Raw genomic sequence first — 12810 nt, forward strand, 5'->3', positions numbered from 1 at the left:
CTTGCACTTGAACAGACAAATTCATACAAAAATTATGTCAACATGCCCATCTTGGTGAGTATCCTAGCAAACATAGTCTGTTACGTCTTAAGTGAATGTAAACAGTAAACAGTACACATGCAGAATCTTTATTTAAAGCTGCTGTCTGTAACTTTTTTTGGTTAAAAATGAACCAAAATAAATTTTTGGGCAAGAACATAACCAGCCAGTGTTCATCTCCTTACCTTAGCCCAATTCACAATGGTAAGCTTGTAATAATGTTTTATAATTTGGGTGGTACTGGTGGGTTTTCTTGGGAAAATCGAGCATGCCGCCGCTTGACTTTGCGTCATTGCATCACGTCTGTATACATGAAGAACGAGTCTCAGCTAGTAGGCTATATTGCATGAGAGGCGGATCATTTATAGCCTTTTCTCACAGCAGCTGCAATAATTAGACTTATTTTGATGGCAGATTGTATGGTATGACAATTTAACGTTAGTGATTAGACTGTACAGAAATTGAAATCTACAGGTTTTTTTAAAAAACAACAATAACTAAGATCAAATAAAAATGCTTTACAGGCTCAAGCATAGGCAGAGTTTCTAATAACGTGTTTTTGTTTTTGAGCAATGTAGCTAATCACAGACATATCTTCTGTATGCTTCCCTGTCCATTATTGTTTTTCATCGTCTACTCGTATTATCTTTTCCTTGATAATTGTACATTGTAAAGCGTCCTTGAGCCCTGGAAAGGTGCTATATAAACTTATTAGGGCCAAAGCCCCAGGGGCGGATCTACCGGGGTGGCACGAGGTGGCATCTGCCACCCCAAAATTATCAGAGAATAAAATATAAATGTTAGCAGTGTTTCCCAAACCATTCGTTCAGTTCTCAAAACAAAGACACCTTTCTCAAAACGTTTAACAATGACTACATTAGGTAGCAAAACTGATGACACACACCAGTCAAAATCTGAGAGAGAGCTGAATGAATAATTTACAGGGGTTTTAAACACAGTACCGGTACTTTAGATGAGGGAAATTTCACTATGTACAGTAAACTGTAGCACGTTGTACACCCTCAAACTTGTGATTGTCAACTTTCTCTGTAGCTATTTGTTATACTGTATTTTGCAGAACTGAGAAATGACTGTCTTGTGTCAGAAGACCAATACACTATTAATTAATAAAATTTGGCCAAATGTGCAGAGGATGCTGAATTTAGCCTTACTGTAATTGACAGTATACTGTATTGTGGAGCATACCAAGTTCATACGTATCTACTGCCAGATTAATTTACAATAGTAACATGAAAAAAAGGGGGGAAAAATGCTGTATTTTACTGTATCTGTAAATTTATTTTTGTATAGTGTAGTAAACAGTGAGCTGCAAAATAATTCTGTGTTATATGAATTGATCTCACTAGTGTTCACTGGGCAGTGCAGTAGTCTGTGTATTTGTTAAGTTTTGTGTGTCATCTGAGGCCAAAGATTGATTTTGTCAGACAAGAATAAGTTTTTGACTAAAACATTTTATTTTGACCTGGAAGTTTGAGGTTTGTACAAGTTGGTGCACAGTTTTGAGATTGTGTTTATAGTTGTGAGAAAATGTTGAATTGTTTCATTTCAACTAGATTAAAAAGTTTGAAAGACAAATTTATGCTGGCTTGTCATAAAGCCAACTTAAAGTCTTGTTTAAAAAACATAAATAGTTTGGTCAGTTAGGCCAGAATATAGATGTTCTGGGTGATTGTTAAAGTGTTGCTAGGTGGTTGCTAGGAGATTCTGGGTGGTTGCTAGGCTCTTGCTGCAATTGCTGGGGTGTTGCTAGAGTATGTAGTTGATAGGCTGTTCTGGGTGAACACACACAGACATTCCCACCTCTGTTAATAACAGAAACTCAAAAATTGTTTGCAAAAAATAAGTTTTTGTTGTTCTTTAACTTGCACTAAAACGTGTGATTTATGCCATCGAAGTAACCTGTGTAATATTAATAAAACTGCTCATCTCCTTTAGTGATACAAGGTCAGACTCATTTTAAATCTGTTGATGTTTTTCATATAGTGCCTTTACTTGGTGCCATGATGGATATTGAAATCTTGTTATTTATTGATAATGCAATGTTTGTGAACACAATTATGTATGTCAGGCCATAAATCTACAAAAACTATGCAGGGGCGCTTGCTTTGGTGGTGCCACCTCTCATTAGACCTCATGCCACCCCTTTGCCACCCTATAAATAATTTTCTAGATCTGCCCCTGCAAAGCCCTGCAAAGGGCTGGAGGCCCTATTGTTTTCCTTAGGAACCTTTTTTTTTTCTTTTCAATTATTCTGCCATTTTTGGGGCCCTTAATGTGCTCAACAACTCTTGAAACTTTGCACACACATCGGAATCGTCTGCCCTCAGGGCTGGGCAGAAGCTGGTACCCGGGCGTGGCAGGGGGGGCTCAACAGCGCCCCCTTGAACGGTGTCTAAAAACTTGGTCCATATATCAAACATGCTTGCACGTATTTGTATGAAACTCGGTACACATATAGACCTCATCGGGCCGAACAACTTTCATGCCCTAAGTTATATGCCAGCTCAACATTAAGTCGGCTATTATGGGTTGTTTGTAAAACACATGCTCTGGAATTTGATATACTCCTCCTAAACGATTCATCCAATCACAACCAAACTTGGTCAGCTTGAAGTCAAGACACTGAGGATGCTAAATTGCGAGCAGATTTTTGATATCTCGAATGGTTTGGTCGTGGTGAGGCAATGAATTTATGGTGAGAAAAGGGAAACAGGAAATGTGTTATAACGTCTGCATACATTGATTGCTTTTTATGAAACTTCACCTGTGTGTTTGTTATAGGATGCTGATCACTATTGTGAGTCAAAGTTATAGTGCCACCAATTGGCAGCAGGAAGTGTGTCACTTTCAAAATGCTTTGAGATCACCCTCCTTGTTTTACCCATTTTGTTAACCTTTGTGGCTGTTGTGGTTTGTGATCATAGGAGCATCAGCTGCTGCAGTAAGTGTGGTCTGAATTTGACATAGTCCTTTTCTGTTTAACTGTTATAAATGTCCATTGCCCACCATGCATAGTTGCCCTGAAGCCACTGGGGTGGCAGTGCCTCCGGGCTTTGGCCCGTCATCGCTGCTTGCAGCTATATTTATTATTTTTATTATTATTATTATTATCTGTGGATTTCTGGAATGCAATGACACTGCTTTTTGCTCAGCGCTGAATGCTTTTGTATGCTGGCAGATCCTCTGATTAAAACAAAGTGTAGATATTATTATTAAAGATTCATTGTGCAGTCATTGAAGTGTTCTGCCATGCCAAATCATGCACGTAGCACTGCCTGCTTGCTTTTATGTTTCTGAATGTTGGTGATACTTTAGTAATAAATATTAAAAATGTATCACCGTTTATGCTGGGATCTGTAGGTTGTGGCTAGGCAACACATAACTTAAAAGTGGAGCATTTAAATCTCATGGATGTACTGTTAAAAAAATAAGTTTTATACTTTTTATTTGTTTAAACACTTAGGCTAATGTATTTCCTGTGTGCAGTCAAAAGTCCTGGTGTATGGGCTATGCAGTGTTCTCAGCATTTTTTTTCCCTTTTTCTCTTTTAGTGATATGCTCTTTTACGTGTATTGCAGGCATCCTTTTATACTCTAGTCGCATCAGTAGTGATGTCATTGGCTGTCGCCGGCCAATGCTATTGTTGTGTTTTAACACATGCTTCAGACACCAGTCATGCCGGAGGCTTTCCATTATTAGTGTCCTAGGACACAGCCCAAGTTCTTATGCAAAAGGGAACTGAGGGCAATCTATTCAGAGAGCACTAATGACAATGAATGGGGAACAAGTGTGTGTTTAAAAGTCTGGAGAGGTGTTTTTTTGGTAAGGACAGACTGTGGAGAGCTTTGCAATGCTCAGCTCTAAAATATTTTATCATTGCACTCTTTGTTGTATTTTAAGTAGTCTATATATACACATGTATTTAATGTCATTTACACCATGTTAATTTTAGTGCAATAAACAATAACCAATTTAAAGGGTTAGTTCACCCAAAAATGAAAATTCTGTTATTTATTACTTACCCTCATGCCGTTCCACACCCGTAAGACCTTCATTCATCTTCAGAACACAAATTAAGATATTTTAGTTTAAATCTGATGACTCAGTGAGGACTTCATAGGGAGCAATGACATTTCATCAAATCATGATTTGGATCTTGTGTCAAATTGCCAAACTGCTGAAATCACGTGACTTTGGTGCTTCGAACAGCAGATTCGATACGCTGATTCATAACGCTCCGATGCTTCCTGAAGCAGTGTTTTGAAATCGGCCATCACTATATAAGTCGTTATTTTGTTTTTTGGAGCACCAAAAATATCCTTGTGGCTTTATAATATCAATATTGAACCACTGTACTCACATGAACTGATTTAAATATGTTTTTAGTACATTAATGGATCTTTAGAAAGGAAATGTCATTGCTCCCTTCGAAGGCCTCACGGAGCCATTGGATTTCAACTAAAATATCTTAATTTGTGTTCTGAAGATTAACGAAGGTCTTACGGGTGTGGAACGGCATGAGGGTGAGTAAATAATGACATAATTTTTGGGTGAACTAACCCTTTAAGAATCCCGTAAAACATTTTCAGCTGGTTAAACTTAGAAATGAAAGTTCACCTGCTGCCTTAAAATTGTGAGTTAACTCAACTTGAAGATAACCTTTGTTTAAAAATTAAACTTAAAGTAATGCATTGTCTTGTAAGTTGAAACAAAGGTTATCTTCAAGTTGAGTTAACTTAAGTTTAGTTGAGTTAACTCACATTTTTAAGGCTTTTTAAAGAACTTTCATTTCTAAGTTTAACCAGCTGAAAATGTTTTACAGCTAAAAATGCAATAGTTTTACTGCCTACCAAAGATTCACACTTTTAGCAAGTAGGGAGAAACAAAAATGAATAATGCTCAGGTGTTTAGGTGAATGTTATTTATTGTGATACAGTAATGAATCATTTCTGTCCATAAAATGAGCCAAGATTCAGTATTTAGTATTCCACATGAACAATGAGTTGCTTTAGTAAATGGCAGTTAAAATCTTGTTACAAACTAACCATCACTGTCCAGAGTTTTTCATTGTGGAATGATTATTATGTAGAATGAACATTTTCTTTATTTTTTTCTTACAAGAGCAAACCACAATTATTGAAGAGAACATGAGCAACACAACCAAAAAAGAGAGACTCGGGGTAAGTGCTCTGTGAAGTGTAAAGCAATCAGAGTAACCAGATTCATTTAACAGGTTTGGGAAAGTGCTGCCTCTTATTTACAGTTTTATACACACAAGACTGATGTGAAGCTGAAGTTAGAAAGTAATGAAGTTACAACATTGAAGTTGTTTTATAATAATATACAAGTTATTGATAATATTTGACTATGCTGCCTGCAAGTCTGTTTGCAGAAAATATCTTCTTAGAAAAATTACTGTTTGCTATTTGCGGCTCCTTGTACTGGTAAATCTATACAAAAATGAGAAATAAAAGTAAAACTGTCATGTTTGTTTTACAGGCTGAAACAGCCAAAGACCTTGGAACACAAAGAAAAGAAGTGGAGGAACTTTTTCACAGACTTCATCTTGAAGTCAAGAGCAACAAACTGAGAGCTTCAGATGTTCTTCAGATAACTGCAAATTCATTACAGGCCCAAGGGTCTTGTACTGAGAAGGAACTGGTTCAGATGTTTTTACAAAAACTACTGATGATGAACTACAAAGCAAGAAGTATCACTGTTACAGAGATTACGAAGAATTACAAAGAAAAACAACAAAAACCCCAACAATCATCTGCAAACAATGTTGATGCGTTTAGTGCACTTTTTGGAAAAACATCTATGTCTAATATAAGACAGAACAACAGTGATTCTATTCACCCAATGGATGTTCAGATGGCCGTGTTTCATTGTGCTGATCGTGTCCTGAAGCAGATGATGGTCACTAAACTGTCCCAGTGCCGGTACGCTCTGCCTCTGCTTGTTCTTGATCCATTCACACAACAGATTGAGTTTCCTCTCTGGACATTTAGAGAAATTAACCAGAGCTGGAAAATAATAAACAACAACAATGAAACCGTTAGTCAAATCCAGCCAATCTGGAAGGCAGAAACTCCAATGGTGTTTTTCTTCAGGTTTGGCTCTGTGTCTTCATCCAAGTCTCAGCTGATGAACAGTCTGATCAGTGAGAAACACAACACGTTCTTCCACAGACACTGCCCCGGCAGCAGCAGAACCAGAGTCCTGATGGATGGAGTGGTGGAGATCGCCTGGTTCTGCCCCTCTGGAACATATGATGATAAATTCACTGATCGTGTTGCATTCTGTAATCTACACGGTGATGCAGGAGACCATGAGAAACAGCTGCAGATAATGACTGAAATGGCCTCAGTCAATGTTGTTCTTCTATTACAAGTGGACAGCAATGACAAATGTGCAGAAAAAATCCAAAACCTTTACAAGGACCCAAAGCCACTGATCTGCCTTCTTCCTGAGGAAGACTCAGTATGCAGTAAGATGGTGGATGGAAAATATAAAATTGGTTTGAAAGACAGAGGTCAGGCAGATGTTTCTAAAGATCTCAGAGAAGCTATTACAGATTGTCTCTCATTCTCATCTTCAGAATCACCTTCCACTTTCAGACTTGAAGATGTGGCCAAACACACAGACATCAGAGTAGATGAGAAAGATAATGATGACTGCAAGAAAGGAAAGAAGGCAGCACAAGAAATGATGAGTCTACTGGAGAAGAAAGATCTGACAGAAATCAAAGAATCATTTTTACCCTGTCAGGGAAAACTGTGGCATCAGTGGTGTCAGAAGAATAAAGAACTAAATCGACCTCAAGGAGATGACCCGGAAATGGAAATTAGTAAAAAAAAAGCTGAGATGATGGAAATCCGTGAACAGCAGCATAAATCTGGCATCAGTAGGTTTATACATTTATTCATGGAACAAATGATCTCAGATGCTGAAAATAAGCCAATGTTTTTCCTTAAATGGCTCAGAATCCTCCTGGATGAATATACCTCAGCTGATCTTTCTTGTCTACATCACAAGTATGGTGAAAAGTGGTCAAACATGTTAAAACTGAAAGAAAGTCCTAAAGAATCTGAAAAACACAAGGCTGAACTTCTGGAAATATCTAAGAAACTTCAAGATGCAACCTTTGGTTTGGAGCACATCCTCAGAGAAATTGGCCAGATTTATGAATCATGTTCATCTGTGAAGAAGAACAAGAAAGACCTGCAGTTTGACTTCTCTTCTCTCCCGAGTCTTGCAGCGCAGATGATGATCTCTGGATTTCCACTGGAGCTGATGGATGGAGATGCTGCTCATGTTCCTCTGGTCTGGATCTCTGCTGTTCTTGATGAACTCATACAGAAACTGGGAGACCAGAGAGTCTTTGTGCTGTCGGTTTTAGGGATTCAGAGCTCTGGGAAATCCACCATGCTGAATGCCATGTTTGGACTGCAGTTTGCCGTCAGTGCTGGCAGATGCACCAGAGGAGCTTTCATGCAGCTGGTCAAACTGTCAGACGAGATGAAAACACAGATGAACATTGACTATATTCTGGTTGTTGATACTGAGGGACTTCGTTCTCTAGAACTGGCTGGAAAATCAATAACACATCATGACAATGAATTGGCCACGTTTGTTATTGGTCTTGGAAATCTCACATTGATCAACATCTATGGAGAAAACCCATCTGAGATGCAGGACATTCTTCAGATTGTTGTTCAAGCCTTCATGAGGATGAATAAGGTCAATCTGAATCCCAGCTGTGTGTTTGTGCATCAGAACGTTTCAGATGTCACAGCTGGAGAGAGAAATATGGAGGGAAGGAGACGACTGCAGGAGACACTGGATAAGATGACAAAACTCGCTGCTGAAGATGAAGTCTGTAATGCAGAATGTTTCAGTGATGTCATTACATTTGATGTTCAGAAGGATGTGAAGTATTTTGCTCAGCTCTGGGAGGGAAGCCCACCAATGGCACCACCAAACCCTTCATACTGCGAAAATGTTCAAGACCTTAAGAAAACTATTCTTTCTCATGTTTCAAAATCAGATGGCATGAAGCTGACAGACATCAAAAATCATATTAAAAACCTCTGGGATGCTTTATTGAATGAACGCTTTGTGTTCAGCTTCAAAAATGTTCTGGAGATCGCTGCATATAGAAAACTGGAGACAGAATACAGTAAGTGGACCTGGAGTCTTCGGAAGACCATGCTGGAAACTGAAAACAAATTACAGAACAAAATAGAAAATGGAGCAATCAATGTGGTTGAAGAAACAGATCTTCAAGAGGAACTGAATGTAATAAGTACAGAAGTGAAGAAATCAATGTCAGAATTCTTTGAGAGAGACACCAATGCCAATATACTGATCCAGTGGAAAACATCTTTTGAATTAAAAATCTCACACATACAGGATAATATTGTTAGAGAAACAAAGAAGAAATTGAATGAGGTGCTTCAGCAGCGAGTCCTAAAGAAAAGGATTGATGCTCAGAGGACACAAAATGAAAATGATCTACTTGAGAAGGCCAAAAAACTTGCCTCAACTCTCAAAGACAAAGCAAATGATGATACGATCCTGCAGAGAGACTTTAATTTATTTTGGGATAATTGTGTAAATGATATTAAGAAAGACACACCGCCAGTCCAAAACATTGAAATTTTTAAAGATATGAAGAACGTCCTCTGTGACATCAGATTCTCAGATTTCACTATGGAGAGCAAAAACTACAATATTTCCATGAAGCCAAACTATTCAGATTATGTACAAATTAAAAAAACTAAGAAATTAAAAATGATTAGTTATTCTCTATCCAACGAGGATCAGACCCAAATCAGAAACTTGATTAAATACATTGAAGAGCAAGCAAAAAATTTCATCATGTCAAAAAACATTGCAAAGATGGGCTACAATATAGGGCACATCCAAGAACTCAGTGGTTTCATCAAAGCAAAAGTAACAGAACATGAAGAAAGACATAAAGAGAATTATGTGTTTAAGAAACACTTTTTCAGTGAATTGGTATTTGCCATATTCAACACAATACAAGTGATAATCATGGAACAGCACAACATTTTCAAAGAAGCCAATGATCCTGTTCTCTATATTGCAAGAAAAAGAGAGGAATATTACAGTATATTTCAGAAATACTGCCAGGGAGCAACATCAGCTGCAATCTTAGGTGAGATCATCTGTAACAAACTTAAAGAGCCCATTCAGCAGAGCGTCTGCAAACAAACTGCCCGAGATTTGGCAGATGAAATGAAGACAAACTGTGAATCACTGAATGGAAACAGATCTAATCTGGAGAAACACATCCTGAAGACACTGGCAGAAAAGGAAGATTTTAAGTCATACTTAACTTACATTCATAAACCCAAAGAATACTTCAAGAGTTTCATCAGCAGTGAAGTCAGTCAGTACATCAATGATAACTTAACCAAAAGTGTTCTGCCCAAGATGAGAGATGATTTAAGTCAGAAGGAGAAGCGGATCACAGAAGCAGCGAAGAGAGCAACTCAAGAGGTTGATAAAAAACCTGGAGATGTTGATCTGTGGTTGGAGATTTTCACACTGAATTTATCAGATCTGCTGATATTCTCTGAGAATGACCTCAAAGGAGTTAGTCGTGATGATGTTAATGTAAAACTCCTAGAAGAAGTAATAATAAATCAACTTCCTCCCATAATATCTGACAAGAGCAAGACATTCAGTACAGAATCTTTTCTGTTGAAGCTGGAATATAAGGACAGACCTGATGAGATTCTGAATGAACATCTCTGTAAGTGCTGTTGGGTTCAGTGTCCGTTCTGTAAAGCCATCTGCACAAACACAGCAGAAGAACATGATCCAAAACTTCACAGCGTTCCTTTCCATCGAATTAATGGACTGAATGGGTGGCATTATAGAGGAACACAAGACCTTTCTGCAGGTTTTTGCACAACTCTAGTGTCAAGTACTAAGAGATTTTACCCATCTGATGAATCTGAATCCATTCCATATAAAGATTACACAACAGCAGGAGGCCATTATGCTGAATGGAGCATCACCCCTGACCTCTCTGAGCTCTCATACTGGAAGTGGTTTGTCTGCACATTTCAGAAAGAGCTGGAAAATCACTATAGTAAAAAATTTCAGGGTCATGGTGAGATTCCAGATGAATGGAGAAACCACTCAAAACAGGATGCTATTGAGAGTTTGGACAAATACATCTGAACAAGAAGACTTTTTTATTCTTTGATTTGAGACTTTTTGAATGATATTTTAGTTCAACATCTTTGATGAAAATGCTAGACTGTTAGAAAAAGTTATAAAGCTTTTAACAAAGTTAAAACAATCATCTACTCTACAATATAAAAACATTACTAATCATTAAATGCAACTAAACGTTTCTGTATAATATGGAGTTTTGAATTTATGCTTCTGTTAAAAAAAAAAAAAGTTTTTGCATGTGTATTTCAAACTTTAAGAACATATTTTCCTAATCTCATTGTTAGCAATATATATTAGTTCCTAAATGTATACAAAATAGGCTACTTATGTTTGATGAAATGTGTTAAAAACTACAGTATACAGGTCTTTTGAAAATCCTGCATTTTAAATTCTGCTATTAATGACAAGCAGTACAGGTTTGATTTCTGAGTATGAATTATTTTTTCAATTTCAGAATTATGCTAAATACTAAGGACTAGAATGCCTGTGTCTTATTTTACCAATGATATAAAAGAAAATTTCTAGCAAATGTATAAAAAATATATCTGAATAAAGGTCAGATTTTAATCTTTCAGGTGCATTGTGTGTCTTATTGCAGATCACATCTAAAGACCCCTGGAATTAAAGCTTTAAGTGTATAAGCGAATAACAATCTGATCGCTCTTGACCACATTAAATGCAGGTGTAAAAAACACATTTGTAGTTGCTCTGAAACAGCTGTTCTGTAAATAGAAATGTGTTTTGTTATTCACATTCAGCGAATATGGAAGAGTTTAACTTATTAAATGGTTCTCAAAAGTGGGTCATAAGTATTTCAGACTTAATCTTTGTTTCTTCATTAAAAGGTGTGACTAAAGTTTCTCTAATTTATGTAAAAACACACTAGACTATAAATATACTTGCTAACTTTGTGCATTTTTTTTTTTTACTTTCAGCTGTCACTTTAATTGAGAGTGACTGCTGCAAAAAAATAGACTCTGAGCCAAAACCAAAACTTGTCTTATTATTCCACTGCTGCATTCTTCCAAGAGTGTGTATATGTAGCCTACCAGTTATGAGCAGAGAGGATGGTCTGCAGTTCCCATGACTGGTCATGTTTAAATTCACATCTGTCTCCAGTGATGGTTAGGAGAGTGTGAAACCTGGATATAAGACGCCTGCATGTTGCTGCCTCCATCTGGACACCAGTGGCCTGTCGCACAAAGCCAGTTTCAGTTTCTACACAGCTAAGTTCAAGATTAGATTGAGTCATTTTACAGTGAAAGCATTTTAGGGACAAAACTGCTCATTTTTTGCTGTTAATTATTAATTATATTTAAATGAAATAAATTATAATTATGTATAATTCATATGACATGCTCTCATTTTCATTGTGATTGGCTCTTTGCCACACGTCACACTTTCAGGTGCACACGCTTCAGAGTTAATAACAAACTCTGGATTAAACCTGAGTTGACAGAGAAAGCTTATACCGAGCGTTGTGCAACAGTTGATCCTGATCTAAACCAGGTTGGATTTATCTGGATTTGTCAACTCCAAACCTACTCTGAAACTCTAAATTTGTTCAACTAGTTTCATGCAACAGGGCACAGGTTGATACACGAACAGATCCTGCAGGAACACAACCTGTGGAATGGTGGAAGGAATTTTCTATTTACTAAATTACTTGGTAACACTTTAGAATAACTCACGCTATGAAGCATTAGTTAAGCATTAGTAAATAGTCAATTCATTATTTATAAAACATTAATAGACATTAGTAAGCCATTTATAAATACAGCTATAAATGTTTGTTCTTGATTTATAAGCATATCTATATGAGTTTAATAATTGTATTTTCATACTTCATTAATGATCAATTTATCATTTCTAAATTATGTATTACATTATTCACAAACCAGTAATTTAGGAGTTGTCAGTGGTTCCTAAGATCATTTAGCAAGTGTAAGTAAATGATTAATAAAATATTTAAATGTACATTTATGCATCTTATTATTTAGACATATAGTATTAGTTACTCAGTGTGTTAGTAAATGCTTTATTAACATATTCCTAGTGTCAAAACTACCTCGGTACTAACTTTAAAACATTAGAGAACAGCAGTGCAGAAGATCACTGAACCTTTAAATCTCATTTATAAAAGCTTTACAAAGCATAAACAGTCCTCACTTTAGATGAGCTCACAAAAATAGTTAACTGACCACTTCTAAATGTTTTATAACTACCTGAATTAATCATGAATTGCAGTAGGAATATGTGTTAATAAAACATTTACTAACACACTAAGTAACTATTATTATGTGTCTAAATAATAAGATGCATAAATTAATGTTTTAATAGTTTATTAATCATTTACTTACACTTCCTAAATGAACTACTGACAACTCCTAAATAACTGGTTTGTAAATTATGTAATACTTAATTTAGAAATGATAAATTGATTATTAATAAAGTATGAAAATACAATTATTAAACATATTATAGATATGCTTATAAATCAAGAATAAAGCAATTATAGCTGTATTTATAAACTAC

The 12810-nt window shown here is 36.4% G+C and overlaps 1 protein-coding gene across 1 annotated transcript in view; it reads left to right on the forward strand.

Moving 5' to 3' along the window:
* LOC125248872 (interferon-induced very large GTPase 1-like) overlaps positions 1-11126 on the forward strand; it is a 28937-nt gene extending 17811 nt beyond the window's left edge. Inside the window, exons 2-3 of the mRNA XM_048161029.1 lie at positions 5182-5240; positions 5560-11126. Of these exons, the coding sequence (XP_048016986.1) occupies positions 5208-5240; positions 5560-10278 (4752 nt within the window). The 5' untranslated portion in view covers positions 5182-5207 and the 3' untranslated portion in view covers positions 10279-11126. The remainder of the gene's footprint in view (positions 1-5181; positions 5241-5559) is intronic.
* The last annotated feature ends 1684 nt before the right edge of the window (positions 11127-12810 follow it).

The sequence above is a fragment of the Megalobrama amblycephala genome, linkage group LG16 (assembly GCF_018812025.1).
Source record: "Megalobrama amblycephala isolate DHTTF-2021 linkage group LG16, ASM1881202v1, whole genome shotgun sequence".
Classification (NCBI taxonomy): Eukaryota; Metazoa; Chordata; class Actinopteri; order Cypriniformes; family Xenocyprididae; genus Megalobrama; species Megalobrama amblycephala.